This window comes from Odocoileus virginianus, chromosome 32 (assembly GCF_023699985.2).
Source record: "Odocoileus virginianus isolate 20LAN1187 ecotype Illinois chromosome 32, Ovbor_1.2, whole genome shotgun sequence".
NCBI lineage: Eukaryota > Metazoa > Chordata > Mammalia > Artiodactyla > Cervidae > Odocoileus > Odocoileus virginianus.
Window position 1 is genome coordinate 10109649 of NC_069705.1, and position 25725 is coordinate 10135373.

The 25725-nt window shown below is 37.3% G+C and overlaps 1 protein-coding gene across 3 annotated transcripts in view; it reads left to right on the forward strand.

Moving 5' to 3' along the window:
• The first annotated feature begins 25 nt into the window (after positions 1-25).
• The window catches only part of LOC139032571 (A disintegrin and metallopeptidase domain 3-like), a 28552-nt gene continuing 2852 nt past the window's right edge, over positions 26-25725 (forward strand). The window contains exons 1-4 of one of the 3 annotated variants that reach the window (XM_070459854.1): positions 31-2280; positions 4977-5139; positions 19483-19527; positions 25102-25146. In XM_070459854.1, coding sequence (XP_070315955.1) covers positions 2127-2280; positions 4977-5139; positions 19483-19527; positions 25102-25146 — 407 coding nt within the window. In that variant the 5' untranslated portion in view covers positions 31-2126. Of the gene's footprint in view, positions 2281-4976; positions 5140-19482; positions 19528-25101; positions 25147-25725 lie in introns of all 3 variants that reach the window. The other 2 variants (XM_070459856.1, XM_070459855.1) reach the window with 2 other exon arrangements.

Below are 25725 nucleotides of genomic sequence, written 5' to 3' on the forward strand. Positions count from 1 at the left end.
TAAATTCACACATTCCAGTCCATTTTCATTCACTGATTCCTAAAATATCGACGTTCACTCTTGCCATCTCCTCTTTGGCCACTTCCAATTTGCCTTGATTCATCGACCTAATATTCCAAGTTCCTATGCAGTATTACTCTTTATAGCATCGGACTTTACTTCCATCACCAGTCACATCCACAACTGGGCATTGTTTTTGCTTTGGCTCCATCTCTTCATTCTTTCTGGAGTTAGTATATACATGTATATATTTACACTTAAATGTAAATACTGCTTATAATTGAATGCATGAATCTGATGCTGGGAAAGATTGTGAAGGCAGAAAGAGAAGGGGATGACTGAGGATGAGATGGTTGGATGGCATCACCAACTCAATGGACAAGAGTTTGAACAAGCTCCAGGTATTGGTGAAGGACAGAGAAGCCTGGTGTGTTTCAATCCATGGGGTTGGACATGAGTGAGTGACTGAACTGACCTGAATTGAACTGATAACTGCTATATACTAAATACTCACAAACTTTATTTCTATTACACATTACTCATAATCTAATATATTTTTGACAACAGAGTTCCTTGTCCATTGAAATCTGTCTCAGATGAGTGACTTCAATTTATTCTTCTCTATGGTTCTTTTTGTATTTGAAGTAATTCACTGATGACTTTTGGATAATATTGAATTTTTATTTGACTGTTGTAAATAGTGGTACAGTGGACGCTGTTGTACGTTCACCTTGCAGAGTTATTTGATTTCGTAAATTGATTGCCTTGAAATCTGATGGGCCAAATATATGCATAATTTGAATTTAATAAATATTGCATGTCTTTAGGAAATACTATATTGGTTTTTCTTCACCTACCAGGAGTGAAAACATTTCTTCAAATTCAGGCCAGATGAGCTTCTTAGTTTAGTAATATCTTCTCACGCGCTAAATTTATTGCTAATTTGCATTTTTAAATTAATAGTAGAGTTTCAGTGTGTCTGATCACATTTTCCATTTGCACTTTTATTTGTTTATCCATTGTGAAATCATCACCTGAATTATAGAAATTCTGTGCCCTATTTAAGATTTTCTAAGCATGCATTTAGCTTTAAAATGGTAGCTAGCATCTCCCATTATCTTGATGCTTCATACTTTCTATAGTAATCCTGAAGAAATTGACCTGTCTGTGTGTCTTGTATCAAAATTTACCTCCTTTTTACACACCCTATTATTTACAATTTCTTTTATGTTCCATTCCTTTATTATTTAATTTCAATTTAATTTTGCCTGAACTTACCCCTAGATTCCCTATTCTGCTTCTGACCCATCTTTTGATTCATCCACAAGGTCGTATCTGTAAATATATTCTAGCCTTCCTCTGCTGTGCTGTGCTGTGCTTAGTTGCTCGGTCATGTCCGACTCTTTGTGACCCCATGGACCATAGCCTGCCAGGCTCCTCTGTCCTTGGGGATTATCCAGGCAAGAATAATGGAGTGAGTTTCCATGCCCTCCTCCAGGGGATCTTCCCAACCTAGGGATCGAACCCGGGTCTGCCGCATTGCAGGCCGAATTCTTTACCATCCGAGCTACAAGGGAAGCCCAAGAATACTGGAATGGGTAGCCTATCCCTTCTCCAGGGGATCCTCCCAATCCAAAAACTGAACCGGGATCTCCTGCATGGCAGGTGGATTCTTCACCAGCTGATCTACCAGGGGAGCCCACTAGCCTTCCTATTTTATAGCAAAATCAAATTTTCCAACTGCACCTGAATAAGTAAGCTTTGCCCTTTAGTTTTCTCCCCGTGTTTTGTAAAAGTTGACTCTTACAACAGTTTTATAAAATATCTGGCACAATTCATAAAAAAATTCAACTCCTGCTATAATTTTTAGCTTCATAATTTCTCTGTCTTTTTAGAAGAGACAGGTGTATCAAGAATGTTGTCTACTTTTATTGAAGGCATAAATTAGAGAAACCCTCTGTAGCATTTAAAAAGCATTGAATGGACATCTTGCATTGCATTTTATTTTTATAATTATTTTCCACATTGAAATAAACAGTCTGTAACATACCAAATTGCATTACTTTAATCATTTGCTTTGGCTCACAATCAATACTAATCCATTTAATTTTTATATGACATAAAAAATGGTCTTCTTTATTTTGGTTTCATTCCAGGTTTGCAATTCTCGTTTAAATTGTCACTGTGATGTTGGATATGTGCCCCCAGATTGTATGGAAACACCCTCATCACCGGGAGGAAGTATCGATGATGGATTTTGGAATTCAGGCGAAGATACATGTTAGTAACTAAATGACTGCCCCAACAGAGTCTTCTGTATCCTTACAGCCCCACTGTCTATGTGGCTATTAAGCAGTGAACATGTGGAAAATGCAATTAAGGAACTAACATTTTCATTTTATTTTACCTAATTGCAAGTAAATGGTCGCATTGTAGTGGTATTGTATTTAGCACAGCTATAGATTATGTTCTCAATCAAAATTTTGTATGTGCTTTTAATCCAAATCTAGCCATGAACATTTTAATGTGTCATGTTAATTTTAACCATGGTTTCCCAGATTTTTTTTTATTTATACAGCAGTTTTCTAGATATGTTGCTGTTCAGTCACTAAGTTACATTTGACTCTTAGGCGATCCCATCAGCTGTATCACTGCCAGGCTTCCCTGTCCTTCACTAGCTCCTAGAGTTTGCTCACATTCATGTCCACTGAGTCAGTAATGGCATCCAACCATCTCATTTTTTGTCGCCCCCTTCTCCTTTTGCCTTCAATCTTTCCCAGCATCAGGGTCTTTTCCAATGAGCAGGCTCTTCACATCAGGTGGCCAAAGTATTGCAAATTCAGTACCAGTCCTTTCAGTGAATATTCAGGGTTGATTTCCTTTAGGATTGACTGGTTTGATCTCCTTGCTGTCCAAGGGACTCTCAAGAGTCTCCTCCAGCACCACAACTCAAAAGCATCAATTCTTCAGCACTCAGCCATCTTTATGGTCCAACTCTCATATCCGTACATGACTACTGGAAAAACAATTGTCTTGACTTAGATGCACCTTTGTCTGCAAATTGATGTCTCTGCTTTCTAATAGTCTGTCCAGGTGTGTCATAACTCTCCTTACAAGGATCAAGTAACTTTTAATCTCATGGCTGCTGCCACCATCCCCAGTGATTTTGGAGCCCAAAGAAAGAAAATCTGTCACTGTTACCACTTTTTCCCCTTCTGTTTGGCATGAAGTGATAGGCCCAGATGCCATGATCTTTGTTATCTGAATGTTGAGCTTTAAGCCAACTTTTTCACTGTCATCAAGAGGTTCATTAGTTCCTCTTCACTTTCTGCTGTTGGAGTGGTATCATCTGCATAGGTGAGGTTGTTGATATTTCCTCCAGCGAGAGAGATTCTTGATTCCAACTTGTGATTCATCCAGCCAAGCATTTTGCATGATGTACTCTGCATATAGGTTAAAAGCTTTTTTTTTTCTTTTTTGCTTGTTTAATATTAAAGGCTAGTATTTAAAATGTCATGCTACACAAGGGAAAATAAAGTTTGGATCCATATACAAAAGTTATTGAAAACCAGATGTTTTTAAATTTATTTTTTAATTGGAGTATAATTGCTTTCCAATGTTGTGTTAGTTTCTACTGCACAACATGGGTCAGCTAGAAGTATACATATATCCCTTCCCTCTCATCTCCACCCCTCTAGGTCATCACAGAGGCCTGAGCTGAGCTCTCTGTGATATACGGCAGCTTTGTAAATTATTTTGAAACAACATATAATTGGATCGTACCTGTGTTTCAGTGGCACAGATTCTTTTCTCATTTTGAGAGGTCATTAAATTTGTTTACACTTAATATCATGAAGTGCTGCAGTGGTAAAGAATCCACCTGCCAATGCAGGAGATGCAAGAGAGGTGGGTTCAATCTGTGAGAGGGGAAGATCCACTGAGAAGGGAATGGCAACCCACTCCAGCATTCTTCTCTGAAAAATTCAATGGACAAAAGAACCTGGCAGGCTACAGTCCATGGGGTCACAAAGATTTAGACAATGGAGTGACTGAGCATGCCCACGAATACACACAATATCATCATAATTGGTTTGGTGGTAATTCTGATTGCTTGATTTATATGTTTTTTTTTTAATTTTAATTTTCTGGTTTATTCCTTTTGCTTATTTGGACCAATTGGCCATAGATTTACTTTTGTAGTTTTATGCAATATCTTTATAACAACAAGAAGAAAATCAATTTTTTTAAATTAATGCAATCAAAATTAAAGCAATATCACTTTATACATTTGTTATGTAAATTTAACCTCATCTATTATTACTCTTTCTTTTTAATTAGCCTCAGTTATATCTGTAGTTTTCACTAACTAATTTTTAAAATATTTCTCTTTTTGGTCTTAAATATCAGTCTTTAATTTTACACAAAGCAGTGCAAAATAAGGCAGTTCCCCAAAGGGTGATTTGCAACTAGAAAATCCATGCTGAGAGTGAGAGTATTAGTGTTAGTTGCTAAGTCATGTCTGACTTTTTGCAACCTCATGGAGCCTGCCAGGCCCCTGTGTCCATGGGATTTTTCAGGCAGGAATATTGGAGTGGGTAGCGATTCCTTTCTCCAGGGGAGCTCTGTTTTGTTTTGTTTTGTTTTTCTCTATTTTTTAAATAAAGGAATCTGTTAGATGGTAATATCAACCCAATATATTCTAAATAGCAGTGCAGTATGATAGGAATATGATAGTATAATAGAATGAAATACATTAGAATGTAGCACATAAATATTAAATAAAGATTAAATTACATATATTTAAGGGAAATATATAATGCACTTTGCGGTATAGTCACAGAAGTTTGGGAAGCACTTTTAAGTTTAAATTTATTTGTTTTATGATTATATCATTTAAATTCCAAATTTTATAATTCAAATTACTAAAATGATTTATATCACCTTTCAAAAGTTAAAAGATATTGTTATGTCTTCAGCTAAAACTGCAGACTTGATAAAACGACGTGGTGCCTCTCGAAAAAATAACCTTATGATCAGTCTCTACGTTTTCCTACCTTTCTTCATTTTAACTGCTATCATTGCTCTTAAATGGAATAAAATGAAGATATTTTGGAAAAAAGAGGGAACAATAAGTGGGGAGTAAGTAAACACTTTTTAAATATTTAATATTTGAAAGGCTTTATGAGAAAATACAAATGTTATTCAGAATATTATAAATAGGAACTCGTGGCTCAGAGGTTAAAGCATCTGTCTGCAATGCGGGAGACCTGGGTTCGATCCCTGGGTCGGGAAGATCCCCTGGATAAGGAAATGGCAACTCACTCCAGTATTCTTGCCTGGAGAATCCCATGGATGGAGGAGCCTGGTGGGCTACAGTCCACGGGGTCGCAAAGAGTCGGACATGACTGAGTGACTTCACTTTCACTTTCACCATGGATTGGCTTAATGCCTATGCCTGTGTGTGCCTGTGCGTGTGTTCTTAGTCTCTCAGTCGTGTCTGACACTTTGTGACCTCATGGACTGTAGCCCGCCCAGGCTCCTCTTTCCATGGGGATTCTCCTGGCAGGAATACTGGAGTGATTTGCCATGCCCTCCTCCAGGGTATCTTCCCATCCCGGGGAACTGAACAGGGCCCTCCAGCACCAAGGGCTTCCCTTGTGGCTCAGCAGGTAAAGAATCTGCCTGCAATGCGGGAGACCTGGGTTTGATCCCTGGGTTGGGAAGATCCCTTGGAGAAGGGAAAGGCTCCAGGACTCTGGCCTGGAAAATTCCATGAACTGTAAAGGCCATGGGGTCACAAAGAGTCGGACCTGACTGAGCGACTTTCACGTTCACTCCTGCACTTCAGGCAGATTCTTTACCATTTGAGCCACCAAATGCTGGCTTATAAGTCACTTATAATGCTTATAAATCTACCAAATGTGTAGAAATATACTAGATCTTTTTTTCAAATTTTAGGCACATGGATATCCTTCGTGTCCATATAGGCCTAGAAACAACTGAATTTACTCAATAAATCCTCAGTATCTTTCTAGTAGAAAGTCATGTTGGCGATAATTGCTTTGGAGGGTTCTGTCTACTTCCTAAGCAACCCCATTTTCATTGTCTTGACATTTGGTAGTGTCAAGAAGCTCGAAAATGCTGGAAGGTAAAAGACTTCCAGAAAAACAAATATTTATGCTTTATTGACTATGCCAAAGCTTTTGACAGTATGGATCACAATAAACTGTGGAAAATTCTTACAGAGATGGGAATACCAGACCACCTGACCTGCCTCTTGAGAAATCTGTATGCAGGTCAGGAAACAACAGTTAGAACTGGATATGGAACAACAGACTTTACCAAATAGGAAAAGGTTGCATATCATCAAGGTTGCATATCGTCACCATGCTTATTTAACTTATATGCACAGTACATCATGAGAAACGCTGGGCTGGATGAAGCTCAAGCTGGAATCAAGATTGCCGCGAGAAATAATAACCTCAGATATACAGATGACACCACCCTTATGGCAGAAAGTGAAGAAGAACAAAAGAGCCTCTTTACGAAACTGAAAGAGGAGAGTGAAAAAGCTGGCTTAAAACTGAACATTCAGAAAACTAAGATCATGGCACCTGGTCCCATCACTTCATGGGAAATAGATGGGGAAACAGTGTCAGACTTTATTTTTCTGGGCTCCAGAATCATTGCAGATGGTGATTGTAGCCAGGAAATTAAAAGACCCTTACGCCTTGGAAGAAAAGTTATGACCAACCTAGACAGCATATTAAAGAGCAGAGACATTACTTTGTCAACAAAGGCTATGATTTTTTCAGGAGTCATGTATGGATGTGAGAGTTGGACTATAAAGAAAGCTGAGTGCCAAAGAAAGGATGCTTTTGAACTGTGGTGTTGGAGAAGACTCTTGAGAGTCCCTTGGACTGCAAGGAGATCCAACCAGTCCATTCTAAAGGAGATCAGCCCTGGGTGTTCATTGGAAGGACTGATGTTGAAGCTGAAACTCCAATACTTTGGCCAACTAATGCAAAGAGCTGGCTCATTTGAAAAGACCTTGATGCTAGGAAAGATTGGAGGTGGGAAGAGAAGGGGATGACAGAGGATGAGATGGTTGGATGGCATCACCAACTCAATGGACATGAGTTTGGGTAAACCCCGGGAATTGGTGTTGGACAGGGAGGCCTGACGTGCTGCAGTGCATGGGGTCGCCAAGAGTCGGACATGACTGAGCGACTGAACTGAACTGAACTGAATGATGAATAGAGACGGGGCAGCACAGAATATGGGGCCGGAGACGATAACTTGAGATGGAGTGGCATAGAATATATGGGGCCAGTGACGATGAATTGGAATTGGTGATGGACAGGGAAACCTGGCATGCTGCAGTCCATGGGGTCGCAAAGATTCGAACACGACTGAGTGGCTGAACTAAACTGAATGATGATGAATAGAGATGGGGCAGCATAGAATATGGGAAAGGTAAGAAAATATAAGAACACAAAGAGTAAAGGAAAGCACGTATCAAGGACATGGCCTATGTTACACGAAATTAATATTGCTCATGTGTCTCTGAAATTAGAGTTAAGGTACTTGCTCAGTTTTTCCTTTTTTTACAACAGAATTTAATTACTTCTTTTTTAAAAATGAGGTATAATTACCATATATGATATTAGTTTCATGTGTATAATACTTTGTATATAATGTAAAATGATCATAGTTAACATTTGTTACATAGTTGCAAATTTTTGATTTTTCTTCTGATGAGGTCTTTTAAGATCTGCTCTTTTAGAAAGTTTCATATATGCAGTTAGTTATTATTGACTATAGTCAGCATGCTGTCCATTACATCCCCATGACATTTATTTTTTAATTAGAAGTTGTACCTTTTGAAGTTATTTACCCATTTTGCTCATCCCCACTTCAACCCATTACATGTGGCAACCACCAATCTGTTCTCTGTATCTATGTGGTTTTTGTTTGTTTGCTTTGGTTTTTTTAGATCTACATATAAATGGGATCGAACATTGTCTTTCTCTGTCTGAACTTATTTCACATTCATACAGCTTTTTTTTTACTGTAGCACAAGTATATTTCACAATTTGCTTAGTAAATATTTAGGAAGACGAGAATGCAGAAGTAAGTGTAAAGAAGTGGGTCTCATTTCTCCATTGTGAAGTAAATCATTTTTGTTTCTCATATGTTTATCAGAGATAAAATGTTATAAAATTTCTATCAGTACTTCTGCTTACCAAGTAAGTTAATCTTAGTTATGAACATGTTAGCAGCAACCAATAAATTCAGGGCAGTATTCTGCATGATTCATATGGACATTTATATAATCATTCAATTGTCATAAATTGATTTAATCAAATGATATTTGGCATAAGTTTTCCTGGGTTGTTATTTAAGACACCTTTGAAAAATCTGAATAGTTGCAAAGATGAACCTGACTTCTAGAGAAGTGGTATACTTAGATATCACTGACCATAAATAACAAAATCTGCCTAAGTTTTAAGAGCATCAGTCAATTGTTTCAGGGCTTCAAGGGCAGGAAACGATGTAGGGCTGAAACACCAAAGGGTAGTAAGGAATCAGATGCTTGTGAACCTGGTCATTCTCTCCATCACCCAAAGGCTTTTATGATTGACATCATCTCTTCTTGTCTATGTCCATTCTCTCCAAAATAACTGCTCTGCTTACACATGGCCCAGAGTACCACTCTCAACCATTCTAGTTTCATTTTCAAGTAAAAATCCTAGTAGTCTCTCAAAACCAGTATCTGTTAGTTAAGAGACATCACGAGACAGAGAGAAATAGCTGTGCAAGTGTATCTAATCTAAACAAGTGTCTTGCCAGGATTTATAATCCCAAGTTAGATGTTGTAACCTGATTTTTACCATCTGTAGCCAAAGAATTGTAGCCATTATAAGGAAACTTTACACCATAATATTACTCTTCAACAAGAACTGAGTGTATAGGAGCCAAAGGAAAAATGGAGGCTGTGTGAATACTACAAAGTGTAAACAGACATAACTGAAAGGGAGGCCTCAGTAAGGAGCTCATTAGCAGAAGTGAGATAGCTATTCACATAGTTGTTTGATAGAAATAATATAATCAAAGTCATGATAACTTAAGAATTCATGTGTAAATTGTCTTTAACTTTGGAGAAGCATTATCATAGATATTTTAATATTTCATCTTGTCTTCCATGCTGATAATGTAGAGAAGAGTAACAGATGGACTTAATTTTGAAATTTTTAAAATGCTTAACATATTTTGTTTTTAACTTTTTATTTTATGTTGGAGTATATCAGATTAACAATGTTGTAATAGTTTCAGCTAGACAGCAAAGGGACTCGGCCATACATATGCATGTGTCTATTCTCCCCCAAACTCCCCTCCCATCCAGGCTGCCACATAACATTGAGCAGAGCTCAATGTGCTATACAGTAGGACCTACTGGGCTATCCATTTTAAATACAGCAGTGTGTACATATACATCCCAAATTCCCTATCTGGGCTTTCCCCTCATCCTTCCCCCCTGGAAGCCATAAGTTTGCTCTCTAAGTCTATAAGACTGTTTCTGTTTGTAAATGAGTTCATTTAGACACTGAACTTAAAGGATGCCATACAATATTTTTCCTTCTCTGTCTGACTTACTTCACATAAGATGACAATCTCTAGGTCCATCCAAAATGCTGCAAATTGCTTAATTTCTTTCTTTTTGATGGCTGAGTAAAATATCCATTGTATATATGTTCCACATTTTCTTTATCCATTCTTCTGTTGATGGATACTTAGGTTGTATCCATATCTTTGCTGTTGTAAATAGTGCTACAAGGAAAAATATCTGCAAATCAATCAGTGTGAAGTACCACACTAACAAAGTGAATAATAAAGCCATATGATCATCTCAATATATGCCACAAAAGCTTTTGACAAACTCAACACCATTTATGAGAAAAACTCTCCAGAAAGTGGGGATAGAGGGAACATATCTCAAAATAATAAAGACCATATATGAAAAACCTACAGCTAACATCATACTCAATGGTTAAAAGCTGAAAGCCTTTCCTCTAAGATCAGGAAGAAGACAAGGATGTCCACTGTCACCACTTTTATTCAACAGTTTTGGAAGTTCTAGCTATGGCAATCAGAGAAGAAAAAGAAATAAAGGGAATCCTAATTGGAAAGCAAGAAGTTAAACTGTCACTGTTTGCAGATGACCTGATACTCTACATAGAAGATCTTAAAGATGCTACCAGAAAACTACTAGAGCTCATCAATGAATTTGTTGAAGTTGCAAGTTACAAAATTAATACATAGAAGTCTCTTGCATTTATATACACTAACAATGAAAGATCAGAAAGAGGGGAGGAGCCAAGATGGCGGAGGAATAGGATGGGGAGAACACTTTCTCCCCTACAAATTCATCGAAAGAACATTTGAACGCTGAGCAAATTTCACGAAACAACTTCTGATCGCTAGCAGAGGACATCAGGCGCCCAGAAAAGCAGCCCATTGTCGTCAAAGGGAGGTAGGAGAAAATATAAAAGATAAAAAGGGAGACAAAAGAGCTACGGACGGTGACCCGTCCCGGGAAGGGAGTCTTAATAGAGGAAGTTTCCAATCACCAGGAAACCCTCGCACTGGCGGGACTGGGGGAAGTTTTCGGCAATCTAACTGGGAGGAAAAATTAAATAAGGCCCACAGATTACGTGCCTAAAAGCAACTCCCAGCAGAAAAGTACCCCAGACGCCCGCACCCGCCAGCAACAAGCGGGGGCAGAACGGAGAGGAGCGGGCGGGATTGCTTAGGGTAAGGACCGGCCTGAAGACCCTGAGAGCAATCGGAGGGAGCTTTTTTTTAAACGGTGGGACAAAATTAACCGGTCGGAACACACTGCCTGCAGTTCGCAAAACAAAGGGACTGAGAAAGTCCAGGAAAGAGCCGGCCCGTCCCCACTGGAGGTAGGAGGCAGGGGGGAGGGGAAAAGGGCAAACTCAGCCCCTGAGAAGCCACCCCCTCCCACACTGCAAACAGGTTCCTGGCTCCTATCTAAAGACTTCCCGAGACCGACTGGCGGCGTTCGCTGAGGCCGCGGAGGGGAAAAGCGCGCCGAACCCGGAGAGAGGGCGCGCAAGCCCCTGGCTGCCTGGGCCGCTCGACACGGAGGGAAAAGGCGCGCTGCACCCTGGCTGCCCGAACCGCTCAGGCCGGGAAAGGCACAAAACGCAGGCGCAACCGAATCCGCGCTTCTGTGGAGTACCCGAAATCTGCAACCGCACTCAACGCAGGGCCCGCTCCATATATAGCAGCCGGGAGCCTGAGCAGTGTAGACGGAGAAAGCACAGACACCCGTGAGCGGGGCAAACCCAGGGTGGCCGGTGAGTGCTAGCCACACGGAGCGGTATCTGTCTGCAGCGCCCCGACCTCCCCATAGCAGGGCTAAACTGAACTAGCGAACCTAAATAAGAGATCACCTCTGCCCGCCTGTGTCAGGGCGGAAATTAGACACCTAAGAGAAGCCAAAATAAACAAAGGGAACCGCTTCAGAAAGGACCGGTGCAACAGATTAAAATCCCTGAAGGTAACATCGACTACACCGGAAGGAGCCTATAGATATCTAGAAGTATAAGCTGGAAAGAAGAGCTATCTAAAATTGAACTGAACCTACACTGACCACAACAACTCCAGAGGAATTCCTAGACATATATGTATTTTTTTTTAATTTATTAAAGAGAAGAAAAAAAAGAAAAGAATTTTTTTTCTTTTTTTTTGTTTGGTTTTTTTTTTTGTTTTGTTTTATTTTTTCTCTTCTATTTTCTTTTAAAATTCCCTATTACTCCCCCATTACTCCTCAACTTTCATTTTCATATATTTATACGATTTTTTTAATTAGGAAAGAAAAAAAAATTTTTTTTTCTTTCCTTCTTTTTTTATCTTTTATTTTTTCTCTTTTATTTTCTTCTAAAACACCCTATTACTCCCCCATTACTCCTCATCTTTCATTTTCATATATTTTTACGTTTTTTTTAATTAGAAAAAAAAAGAATTTTTTTTCTCTCCTTTTTTTTTTTTTTTTACTTTTTATTTTTTCTCTTTTATTTTCTTTTAAAATTCCCTATTACTCCCCCATTACTCCTGATCTTTCATTTTCATATATTTTTTACATTTTTTTTAATTAGGAAAAAAAAATTTTTCTTTCCTTTTTTTTTTTTTTTTAATTTTTTATTTTTTCTCTTTTATTTTCTTTTAAAATTCCCCATTACTCCTCATCTTTCATTTTCATATATTTTTACTTTTTTTTAATTAGGGAAAAAATTTTTTTTCTCTTCTTTTTCTCTTCTATTTCCTTTTAAAGTCCTCTAACACTCCTCTATTATTCCTTAATTTTCATTTTCATTTCACTATAACCTTGCCAAAAAAAGAGAGAGAGAGAGAGAGAAACCCTATTTTTAAACCAAACTTCATACACATTTCTAATTTTTTTGTGTGTTTTTGTTTTTGTTTTTAGATATTGTATTTCAATGAGTCTAACCTCTACACTAGATTTTTAATCTTTGTTTTTCAGTATGTGATATAAATTTTGGACATTTAAGAATCCAATATTCAGTTCCTATTTCTATTCAGGAGTGTGGTGATTACTCTCCCACTTTTAACTCTCTGTTTTCTACTTCAGAACACCTCTATTTCCTCCTTTCCCCTTCTCTTCCCAATCCAATTCTGTGATCTTTGTGGGTGTCTGGGCAACAGAGAACACTTTGGGAACAGATAACTACGTAGATCTGTCTCTCTCCTCTTGAGTCCCCTTTTTCTCCTCCTGCTCACCTCTATCTCCTTCCTCCCTCTCCTATTCTTCATGTAACTCTGTGAATCTCTCTGGTTGTCTCTCACAGTGGAGAATCTTTTCACCATTAACCTAGAAGTTTTATTATCAGTGCTGTATAGTTGGAGAAGTCCTGAGACTATTGGAAGAATAAAACTGAAACCAAGAGGCAGGAGACTTAAGCCCAAAACCTGAGAAAACCAGATAACTCCTGACTACATGGAACATTAAGGGATAAGAGACCATCCAAAAGCCTCCATACCTACACTAAAACCAACCACAACCCAAGAGCCAATAAGCTCTAGTACAAGACATACCACGCAAATTCTTTAGCAACGCAGGAACATAGACCTGAGTGTCAACACACAGGCTGTCCAAAGTCACACCTAACACAAAGACCCATCGCAAAACTCATTACTGGACAATCCACTGCACTCCAGAGAGAAGAAATCCAATTCCACACACCAGAACGCTGACACAAGCTTCCCTAACCAGGAAACCCTGACAAACCAATCATCCAACCCCACCCACTGGGTGAAACCTCCACAATAGAAAGGAACCACAGACCACAAGAATATAGAAAGCCCACTCCAGACACAGCAATCTAAACAAGATGAAAAGGCAGAGAAATACCCAACAGGTAAAGGAACATGGAAAAAGCCCACCAAGTCAAACAAAAGAGGAAGAAATAGGGAATCTACCTGAAAAAGAATTTAGAATAATGATAATAAAAATGATCCAAAATCTTGAAAACAAAATGGAGTTACAAATAAATAGCCTGGAGACAAAGATTGAGAAGATGCAAGAAATGTTTAACAAGGACCTAGAAGAAATAAAAAAGAGTCAATTAAAAATTAACAATGAAATAAATGAGATCAAAAACACTCTGGAGGGAACCATGAGTAGAATAACAGAGACAGAAGATAGGATAAGTGAGTTAGAAGATAAAATGGTGGAAATAAATGAAGCAGAGAGGAAAAAAGAAAAAAGAATCAAAAGAAATGAGGACAACCTCAGGGACCTCTGGGACAATGTGAAACGCCCCAACATTCGAATTATAGGAGTCCCAGAAGAAGAAGACAAAAAGAAAGGCCATGAGAAGATACTCGAGGAGATAATAGCTGAAAACTTCCCTAAAATGGGGAAGGAAATAGCCAACCAAGTCCAAGAAACCCAGAGAGTCCCAAACAGGATAAACCCAAGGCGAAACACCCCAAGACACATATTAATCAAATTAACAAAGATCAAACACAAAGAACAAATATTAAAAGCAGCAAGGGAGAAACAACAAATAACACACAAAGGGATTCCCATAAGGATAACAGCTGATCTATCAATAGAAACCCTTCAGGCCAGAAGGAAATGGCAGGACATACTTAAAGTAATGAAAGAGAATAACCTACAACCTAGATTACTCTACCCAGCAAGGATCTCATTCAGATATGAAGGAGAACTCAAAAGCTTTACAGACAAGCAAAAACTGAGAGAATTCAGCACCACCAAACCAGCTCTTCAACAAATACTAAAGGATATTCTCTAGACAGGAAACACAGAAAGGTGGTGTAAACGTGAACCCCAAACAACAAAATAAATGGCAACGGGACCATACCTATCAATAATTACCTTAAATGTAAATGGGTTGAATGCCCCAACCAAAAGACAAAGGCTGGCTGAATGGATACAAAAGCAAGACCCCTATATATGCTGTCTACAAGAGACCCACCTCAAAGCAAGGGACACATACAGATTAAAAGTGAAAGGCTGGAAAAAATATTCCACGCAAACGGAGACCAAAAGAAAGCAGGAGTCGCTATACTCATATCAGATAAAATAGACTTTCAAATTAAGTCTGTGAAAAGAGACAAAGATGGACACTACATAATGATCAAAGGATCAATCCAAGAAGAAGATATAACAATTATAAATATATATGCACCCAACATAGGAGCACCGCAATATGTAAGGCAAACACTAACGAGTATGAAAGAGGAAATTAATAGTAACACATTAATAGTAGGAGACTTTAATACCCCACTCACAACTATGGATAGATCAACTAAACAGAAAATAAACAAGGAAACACAAACTTTAAAGGACACAATGGACCAGCTAGACCTTATTGACATCTATAGGACGTTTCACCCCAAAACAATCAACTTCACCTTTTTCTCAAGTGCACACGGAACCTTCTCCAGAATAGATCACATCATAGGCCATAAATCTAGTCTTGGTAAATTCAAAAAAATTGTAACCATTCCAGTCATCTTTTCTGACCACAGTGCAGTAAGACTGGATCTCAATTACAGGAAAAAAATTATTAAAAATTCAAACATATGGAGGCTAAACAACACGCTTCTGAATAACCAACAAATCATAGAAGAAATCAAAAAAGAAATCAAAACATGCATAGAAATGAATGAAAATGAAAACACAACAACACAAAACCTATGGGACACTGTAAAAGCAGTGCTAAGGGGAAGATTCATAGCATTACAGGCCTACCTCAAGAAACAAGAAAAAAGTCAAATAAATAACCTAACTCTACACCTAAAGCAACTAGAGAAGGAAGAAATGAAGAACCCCAGGGTAAGTAGAAGGAAAGAAATCTTAAAAATTAGGGCAGAAATAAATGCAAAAGAAACTAAAGAGACCATAGCAAAAATCAACAAAGCTAAAAGCTGGTTTTTTGAAAAAATAAACAAAATTGACAAACCATTAGCAAGACTCATTAAGAAACAAAGGGAGAAGAACCAAATTAACAAAATTAGAAACGAAAATGGAGAGATCACAACAGACAACACTGAAATACAAAGGATCATAAGAGACTACTACCAGCAGCTCTATGCCAATAAAATGGACAACTTGGAAGAAATGGACAAGTTCTTAGAGAAGTATAACTTTCCAAAACTGAACCAGGAAGAAATAAAAGATCTTAACAGACCCATCACAAGCAAGGAAATCGAAACTGTAATCAGAAATCTTCCAGCAAACAAAAGCCCAGGACCAGATGGCTTCACAGCTGAATTCTACCAAAAATTTAGGGAAGAGCTAACACCTATCTTACTCAAACTCTTCCAGAAAATTACAGAAGAAGGTAAACTTCCAAACTCATTCTATGAGGCCACCATCACCCTAATTCCAAAACCAGACAAAGATGCCACAAAAAAAGAGAACTACAGGCCAATATCACTGATGAACATAAACGCAAAAATCCTTAACAAAATTCTAGCAAACAGAATCCAACAACATATTAAAAAAATCATACACCATGACCAAGTGGGCTTTATCCCAGGAATGCAAGGATTCTTTAATATCCGCAAATCAATCAATGTAATACACCACATTAACAAATTGAAAGATAAAAACCATATGATTATCTCAATAGATGCAGAAAAAGCCTTTGACAAAATTCAACATCCATTTATGATTAAAACTCTCCAGAAAGTAGGAATAGAAGGAACATACCTCAACATAATAAAAGCTATATATGACAAACCCACAGCAAGCATCACCCTCAATGGTGAAAAATCGAAAGCATTTTCCCTGAAATCAGGAACAAGATAAGGGTGCCCACTCTCACCACTACTATTCAACATAGTTTTGGAAGTGTTGGCCACAGCAATCAGGGCAGAAAAAGAAGTAAAAGGAATCCAGATAGGAAAAGAAGAAGTGAAACTCTCTCTGTTTGCAGATGACATGATCCTCTACATACAAAACCCTAAAGACTCTACCAGAAAATTACTAGAGCTAATCAACGAATACAGTAAAGTTGCAGGATATAAAATTGACACACAGAAATCTCTTGCATTCCTATACACTAACAATGAGAAAACAGAAAGAGAAATTAAGGAAACGATACCATTCACCATTGCAACAAAAAGAATAAAATACTTAGGAGTATATCTACCTAAAGAAACAAAAGACCTATACATAGAAAACTATAAAACACTGATGAAAGAAATCAAAGAGGACACAAACAGATGGAGAAATATACCATGTTCATGGATTGGAAGAATCAATATTGTCAAAATGGCTATACTACCCAAAGCAATCTATAGATTCAATGCAATCCCTATCAAGCTACCAACGGTATTTTTCACAGAACTAGAACAAATAATCTCACAATTTGTATGGAAATACCAAAAAACCTCGAATAGCCAAAGTAACCTTGAGAAAGAAGAATGGAACTGGAAGAATCAACCTGCCTGACTTCAGACTATACTACAAAGTCACAGTCATCAAGACAGTATGGTACTGGCACAAAGACAGAAGTATAGATCAATGGAACAGAATAGAAAGCCCAGAGATAAATCCACGAACCTATGGTCACCTTATCTTCGACAAAGGAGGCAAGGATATACAATGGAAAAAAGACAACCTCTTTAACAAGTGGTGCTGGGAAAACTGGTCACCCACTTGTAAAAGAATGAAACTAGAACACTTTCTAACACCATACACAAAAATAAACTCAAAATGGATTAAAGATCTAAATGTAAGACCAGAAACTATAAAACTCCTAGAGGAGAACATAGGCAAAACACTCTCCGACATAAATCACAGCAGGATCCTCTATGACCCACATCCCAGAATTTTAGAAACAAAAGCAAAAATAAACAAATGGGACCTAATGAAACTTAAAAGCTTTTGTACACAAAGGAAACTATAAGCAAGGTGAAAAGACAGCCCTCAGATTGGGAGAAAATAATAGCAAATGAAGCAACAGACAAAGGATTAATTTCAAAAATATACAAGCAACTCCTCCAGCTCAACTCCAGAAAAATAAATGACCCAATCAAAAAATGGGCCAAAGAACTAAACAGACATTTCTCCAAGGAAGACATACGGATGGCTAAAAAACACATGAAAAGATGCTCAACATCACTCATTATCAGAGAAATGCAAATCAAAACCACAATGAGGTACCATTACACGCCAGTCAGGATGGCTGCTATCCAAAAGTCTACAAGCAATAAATGCTGGAGAGGGTGTGGAGAAAAGGGAACCCTCTTACACTGTTGGTGGGAATGCAAACTAGTACAGCCGCTATGGAAAACAGTGTGGAGATTTCTTAAAAAACTGGAAATAGAACTGCCATATGACCCAGCAATACCACTTCTAGGCATATACACCAAGGAAACCAGATCTGAAAGAGACACGTGCACCCCAATGTTCATCGCAGCACTGTTTATAATTGCCAGGACATGGAAGCAACCTAGATGCCCATCAGCAGATGAATGGATGAGGAAGCTGTGGTACATATACACCATGGAATATTACTCAGCCGTTAAAAAGAATTCATTTGAATCAGTTCTAATGAGATGGGTGAAACTGGAGCCCATTATACAGAGCGAAGTAAGCCAGAAAGATAAAGACCATTACAGTATACTAACACATATATATGGAATTTAGAAAGATGGTAACGATAACCCTATATGCAAAAAAAGAAAAAGAGACTCAGATGTATAGAACAGACTTGTGGACTCTATGGGAGAACCCGGGGGTGGGATGTTTCAAGAGAACAGCATCGAAACATGTATATCTAGGGTGAAACAGATCACCAGCCCAGGTTGGATGCATGAGACAAGTGCTCAGGCCTGGTGCACTGGGAGGACCCAGAGGGATGGGGTGGAGAGGGAGGAGGGAGGGGGGACCGGGATGGGGAACACATGTAAATCCATGGCTAGTTCAATGTATGATAAAAACCACTGCAATGCTGTAAAGTAATTAGCCTACAACTAATAAAAATAAATGGGAAAAATAAAAAAAAAAAAAAGAAAACAAATTTTATGCATTTGAAAGTAAGAAAAAAAAAAAAAAAAGATCAGAAAGAAAATTTCAAGAAACAACTTCATTGACTATCACATCACAAAAATAAAATACCTAAGAATAAACCTATCTAAGGAGAAAAATGACCTATACTCCTTAGACTATAAGATGCTGATGAAAGAAATTGAAGAAAACAGAAAGAGATGCAAAGACATACCATGTTTATGAATTGGAAAAGTCAATATGTCAAAATGAATATACTACCTAAGGCAATGTATAGATTCTGTGCAATCTCTATCAAATTTTCTGTGGAATTTTTCAGAACTAAAACAAGAAAACCTTAAAATTTGTATAGAGACACAAAAGACTCCAAATAGCCAAAGCAATCTTGAGAAAGAAAAATGGAGCTGGAGAAATCAGCCTCCCTGACTTCAGATTATACTACAAAGCTATAGTCACCAAAACAGTATGGTACTGGCATGGAAATACAGATCAGTGGAACAGGATAGAAAGCCTTGAAATAAACCCATGCACCTATGGTCAAATAATCTACAACAAAAGAAGCAAAAATATACAATGTCTCTATATAATATACAGTCTCTTCAAAAACTGGTGCTAGGAAAATTGGGAAGTTTCATGTAAAAAAAATAATTTTAGATAATTCTTTAAATCATTCACAAAAATAAGTTTAGCATTTTTAAAAGTTAGGCTACCATTGGTAAATATACACCGCAGGATATATGATCCCTAAATGGGATATAGGGAGAAAAGTGGATGTTGGTACATATTAACTGAGTAATTAGTAAAAGTCTAGCTGTTTTTGTTTTCTTGAGTCTATTTAAGATTACAGTGCTTCCTAACCTTAAAACAATTCTATTTCTTTCATACAGATCTCCATCAGAAATCAGCAGTAGTAACAGCAATCAGCCTTACAGGTAAAGGTGAAGTAAAATAATCAAATTATTAATAAAATGATATAATTCATTAAATATTTTAAAACATATTTTAACAATACTTCAGTATAGGAAATATAGTATTTCCATTTATTGCTTCCAATTATTTTATCATTTTGATGTCTAGTCATTACTATCATATACTAAAAGAAAGACTAAAACAAAGCATTTAGTGTTGATATTACTTTATACTTCTATGTAAAAATTTCATGTTAACTCACATTATCCAGATTCATTAGTCACAATTTTTGTAAAAAGAAATGACTTTAAAGAGATTTTAAGTGCATTCTTGAAATATTTATGAGCAATCATGTATTTGGTGTATTTAAGACACCAATCTGTGTTAACAAATTGTCTAAATGAGAGTATTATACACATTGTCTCCCAACACTTGTACTGCTGCCTCATTAACTACCTGGGTATTAGTCATCTTTGTTTAGAAATGAGAAAACAGATATAAAAAAAAATGTAAGTAATTCCCCACGTGTATAGAATGGTAGTAAGTTTTTGAGTTTGAGATAATCAGACGCCAGGGTTGAAACTCTTACAAGTAAAATTGTTAGTCTCTCAATCGTGTCTGATTCTTTGTGACCCCATGGACTGTAGCCCGCCAGGCTCCTGTTTCCATGGGGATTCTCCTGGCAGGAATACTGGAGTGAGTTGCCATGCCCTCCTACAGGGTATATTCCCACCCCAGGGAACTGAACAGGAGTCTCCAGCACCAAGGGCTTCACTTGTGGCTCAGCTGGTAAAGAATCTGCCTGCAATGTGGGAGACCTGGGTTTGATCCCTGGGTTGGGAAGATCCCCTGGAGAAGGGAAAGGCTACCCACTCCAGTACTCTGGCCTGGAAAAATTCCATGAACTGTATAGGCCATGGGGTCGCAAAGTGTAGGACCTGACTGAGCGACTTTCACGTTCACTCCTGCACTGCAGGCAGATTCTTTACCATTTGAGCCACCAAATGGTGGCTTATAAGTCACTTATAATGCTTATAAATCTACCAAATGTGTAGAAATATACCAGATCTTTTTTTCAAACTTTAGGCACATGGGTATCCTTCATGTCCATACAGGCCCAGGAACAACTGAATTTACTCAGAAAGTCCTCAGTATCTTTCTAGTAGAAAGCCATGTTGGCTATAAATGCTTTAGGCGGTTCCGTCTACTTCCTAAGCAACTCCATTTTCCTTGTCTTGACATTTGGTAGTGCCAAGAAACTAGAATATGCTGGAATGTCAAAGAGTTCCAGAAAAAAATCTATTTCTGCCTTATTGACTATGCCAAAGCCTTTGACTGTATGGATCACAATAAAGTGTGGAAAATTCTTAAAGTGATGAGAATACCAGACCACCTGATCTGCCTCTTGAGAAACCTGTATGCAGGTCAGGAATCAACAGTTAGAACTGAACATGGAACAACAAACTGATTCCAAACAGGAATAGGAATATATCAAGGTTGTATATTGTCACCCTGCTTATTTAATTTACATACAGAGTACATCCTGAGAAATGCTGGGCTGGATGAAGCACAAGCTGGAATCAAGATTGCTGGGAGAAATATCAATAACCTCAGATAGGAGGTTTCTGCCCTGTGGCAGAAAGTTAAGAACTAAGGAGCTTCTTGATAAAAGTGAAAGAGGAGAGTGAAAAAGTTGGCTTAAAGCTCAACGTTCAGAAAACTAAGATCATGGCATCTGGTCCCATCACTTCATGGCAAATAGATGGGGAAACAGTGGAAACAGATGCAAAGACATACCATGTTTTTCAATTGGGAAATTCAATAATGATTTAGATAATTCTTTAAATATTTCACAAAAATATGTTTAACATAGTTAAAAGTTAGGCTACCTTTGGCAAATATACACCAGTAGAATATATGATCCCTGAATGGGATATAGGAAGAAAAGTGGATGTTGGTACATATTAACTGAGTAATTAGTAAAAGTCTAGCTGTTTTTGTTTTCTTGTGTTTATTTAAGATTACAATGTTCCCTAAATTTATTTTTTCCATTTATTTTTATTAGTTGGAGGCTAATTACTTTATAATATTGTAGTGGTCTTTGCCCTACATTGACATGAATCAGCCATGAATTTACATGTGTTCCCCATCCTAAACCCCCTTCCCACCTCGCTCCCCATCCCATCCCTCTGGGTCATCCCAGTGCACCAGCCAGGAACACTTCTCTCATGCATCCAACCTGGACTGGCAATCTGTTTCACACTTGATAATATATATGTTTCAATGCTATTCTCAAAGATAATCCCACCCTCGCCTTCTCCCATAGAGTCCAAAAGTCTGTTCTATACATCTGTGTCTCTTTTTCTGTCTTGTATATAGGGTTATCATTACCATCTTTCTAAATTCTTTATATGTGTGTTAGTATACTGTATTGGTCTTTGTCTTTCTGGCTTACTTCACTTTGTATAAAGGGCTCCAGTTTTATCCATCTCATTAGAACTGATTCAAATATATTCTTTTTAATGGCTGAGTAATATTCTATAGTGCATATGTACCACAGCTTTCTTATCCATTCTTCTGCTGATGGGCATCTAGGTTGCTTCCATGTCCTTGCTATTATAAACAGTGCTGCGATGAACACTGGGGTGCACGTGTCTCTTTCAGATCTGGTTTCCTCTCTGTGTATGCCCAGGAGTCATATGACAGTTCTATTTCCAGGTTTTAAGGAATCTCCACACTGTTCTCCACAATGGCTGTACTAGTTTGCATTCCCACCAACACTGTAAAAGTGTTCCCTTTTCTCCACACCCTCTCCAGCATTATTGCTTGTAGACTTTTGGATAGCAGCCATCCTGACTGGCGTGTAATGGTACCTCATTGAGGTTCTGATTTGCATTTCTCTGATAATGAGTGATGTTGAGCATCTTTTCATGTGTTTGTTAGCTATCTGTATGTCTTCTTTGGAGAAATGTCTGTTTAGATCTTTGGCCCATTTTTTGATTGGGTCATTTTTCTGGAATTGAGCTTCAGGAGTTGCTTGTATATTTTTGAGATTAATCCTTTGTCTGTTTCTTCATTTGCTGTTATTTTCTCCCATTCTGAAGGCTATCTTTTCACCTTGCTTATAGTTTCCTTTGTTGTGCAAAAGCTTTTAAGTTTCATTAGGCCCCATTTGTTTATTTTTGCTTTTATTTCCAATATTCTGGGAGGTGGGTCATAGAGGATCTTGCTGTGATTTATGTCAAAGAGTGTTTTGCCTATGTTCTCCTCTAGGAGTTTTATAGTTTCTGGTCTTACAATTAGATCCTTAATCCATTTTGAGTTTATTTTTGTGTATGATGTTAGAAAGTGCTCTAGTTTAATTCTTTTACAAGTGGTTGAGCAGTTTTCCCAGCACCACTTGTTAAAGAGGTTGTCTTTTTTCCATTGTATATTCTTGCATCCTTTGTCGAAGATAAGGTGTCCATAGGTACATGGATTTATCTCTGGGCTTTCTATTTTGTTCCATTGATCTATATTTCTGTCTTTGTGCCAGTACCATACTGTCTTGATGACTGTGGCTTTGTAGTATAGTCTGAAGTCAGGCAGGTTGATTCCTCCAGTTCCATTCTTTTTTTCTCAAGATTGTTTTGGCTCTTCGAGGTTTTTTTGTATTTCCATACAAAATGTGAAATTATTGGTTCTAGTTCTGTAAAGAATACTGTTGGTAGCTTGATAGAGATTTCATTGAATCTATAGATTGCTTTGGCTAGTGTACTCATTTCCACAGTACTGATTCTTCCAATCCATGAACTCGGTATATTTCTCCATCTATTTGTGTCCTCTTTGATTTCTTTCATCAGTGTTTTATAGTTTTCTATGTATAGGTTTCTTGTTTCCTAAATCAGAGTGATCGGGTAGAGAGGGAGGTGGGAGGGGGGATCGGGATGGGGAACACATGTAAATCCATGGCTGATTCATGTCAATGTATGACAAAAACCACTACAATATTGTAAAGTAACTAGCCTCCAACTAATAAAAATTTTTTAAAAAAATCAGAAGAAATCCAAAAAGAAATCAAAATATACAGAGAAATGAATGAAAATGAAAACACAACAACCCAAAACCTATGGGACACTGTAAAAGCAGTGCTAAAGGGAAGTTTCATAGCATTACAGGCTTACCTCAAGAAACAAGAAAAAAGTCAAATAAATAACCTATTAACTACACCTAAAGCAACTAGAGAAGGAAGAAATGAAGAACCCCAGGGTTAGTAGAAGGAAAGAAATCTTAAAAATTAGGGCAGAAATAAATGCAAAAGAAGCAAAAGAGACCATAGCAAAAATCAACAAAGCTAAAAGCTGGTTTTTTGAACAGATAAACAAAACTGACAAACCGTTAGCAAGACAGATCAAGAAACAAAGGGAGAAGAACCAAATCAACAAAATTAGAAATGAAAATGGAGAGATCACAACAGATAGCACTGAAATACAAAGGATCATAAGAGACTACTACCAGCAGCTCTATGCCAATAAAATGGACAACTTGGAAGAAATGGACAAATTCTTAGAAAAGTATAACTTTACAAAACTGAACCAGGAAGAAATAAAAGATCTTAACAGACCCATCACAAGCAAGGAAATCGAAACTGTAATCAGAAATCTTCCAGCAAACAAAAGCCCAGGACCAGATGGCTTCACAGCTGAATTCTACCAAAAATTTAGAGAACTAACACCTATCTTACTCAAATTCTTCCAGAAAATTGCAGAAGAAGGTAAACTTCCAAACTCATTCGATGAGGCCACCATCACCCTAATTCCAAAGCCAAAGATGCCACAAAAAAAAGAAAACTACAGGCCAATATCACTGATGAACTTAGATGCAAAAATCCTAAACAAAATTCTAGCAAACAGAATCCAACAACATATTAAAAAGATCATACACCATGACCAAGTGGGCTTTATCCCAGGAATGCAAGGATTCTTTAATATCTGCAAATCAATCAATGTAATACACCACATTAACAAATTGAAAGATAAAAACCATATGATTATCTCAATAGATGCAGAAAAAGCCTTTGACAAAATTCAACATCCATTTATGATAAAAACTCTCCAGAAAGCAGGAACAGAAGGTACATACATCAACATAATAAAAGCTATATATGACAAACCCACAGCAAACATTATCCTCAATGGTGAAAAATTGAAAGCATTTCCCCTAAAGTCAGGAACAAGACAAGGGTGCCCACTCTCACCACTACTATTCAACATAGTTTTGGCAGTTTTGGCCACAGCAATCAGAGCAGAAAAAGAAATAAAAGGAATTCAGATAGGAAAAGAAGAAGTGAAACTCTCACTGTTTGCAGATGACATGATCCTCTACATAGAAAACCCTAAAGACTCTACCAGAAAATTACTAGAGCTAATCAACGAATACAGTAAAGTTACAGGATATAAAATTAACACACAGAAATCCCTTGCATTCCTATACACTAACAATGAGAAAACAGAAAGAGAAATTAAGGAAACAATACCATTCACCACTGCAACAAAAAGAATAAAATACTTAGGAGTATATCTTCCTAACTTTAAAATAATTCTATTTCTTTCATTCAGATCTCCATCAGAAATCAGCAGTAGTAACAGCAATCAGCCTTACAGGTAAAGGTGAAGTAAAATAATCAAATTATTAATAAAATGATATAATTCATTAAATATTTAAAAAATATTTTAACAGTACTTCAGTATAGGAAATATAGTATTTCTATTTATTGTTTCCAATTATTTCATCATTTTGATATCTATTCATTACTATCATATACTAAAAGAAAGACTAAAACAAAGCATTTGGTGTTATTACTTTATACTTCTATAGAAACATTTCATGTTACCTCACATTATCCAGATTCATTAGCCACAAGTTTTGTAAAAAGAATGACTATAAAGAGATTTTAAGTGCATTCTTAAAATATTTATGAGTAATCATGTATTTGTTTGGTGTATTTAAGACACCAATCTGTGTTAACAAATTGTCTAAATGAGAGTTTTAGACACATTGTCTCCCAACATTTGTATTTCTTCCTCATTAACTCCCTGGATATTGGTCTCCTTAGTTTAGAAATAAGAAAACAGATATAAAGAATGTAAGTAATTCCCCACGTGTATAGAATGGTAGTAAGTTTTTGAGTTTAAGATAATCAGACTCCAGGGTTGAGACTCTTAAAAGTGAAAGTGTTAGTC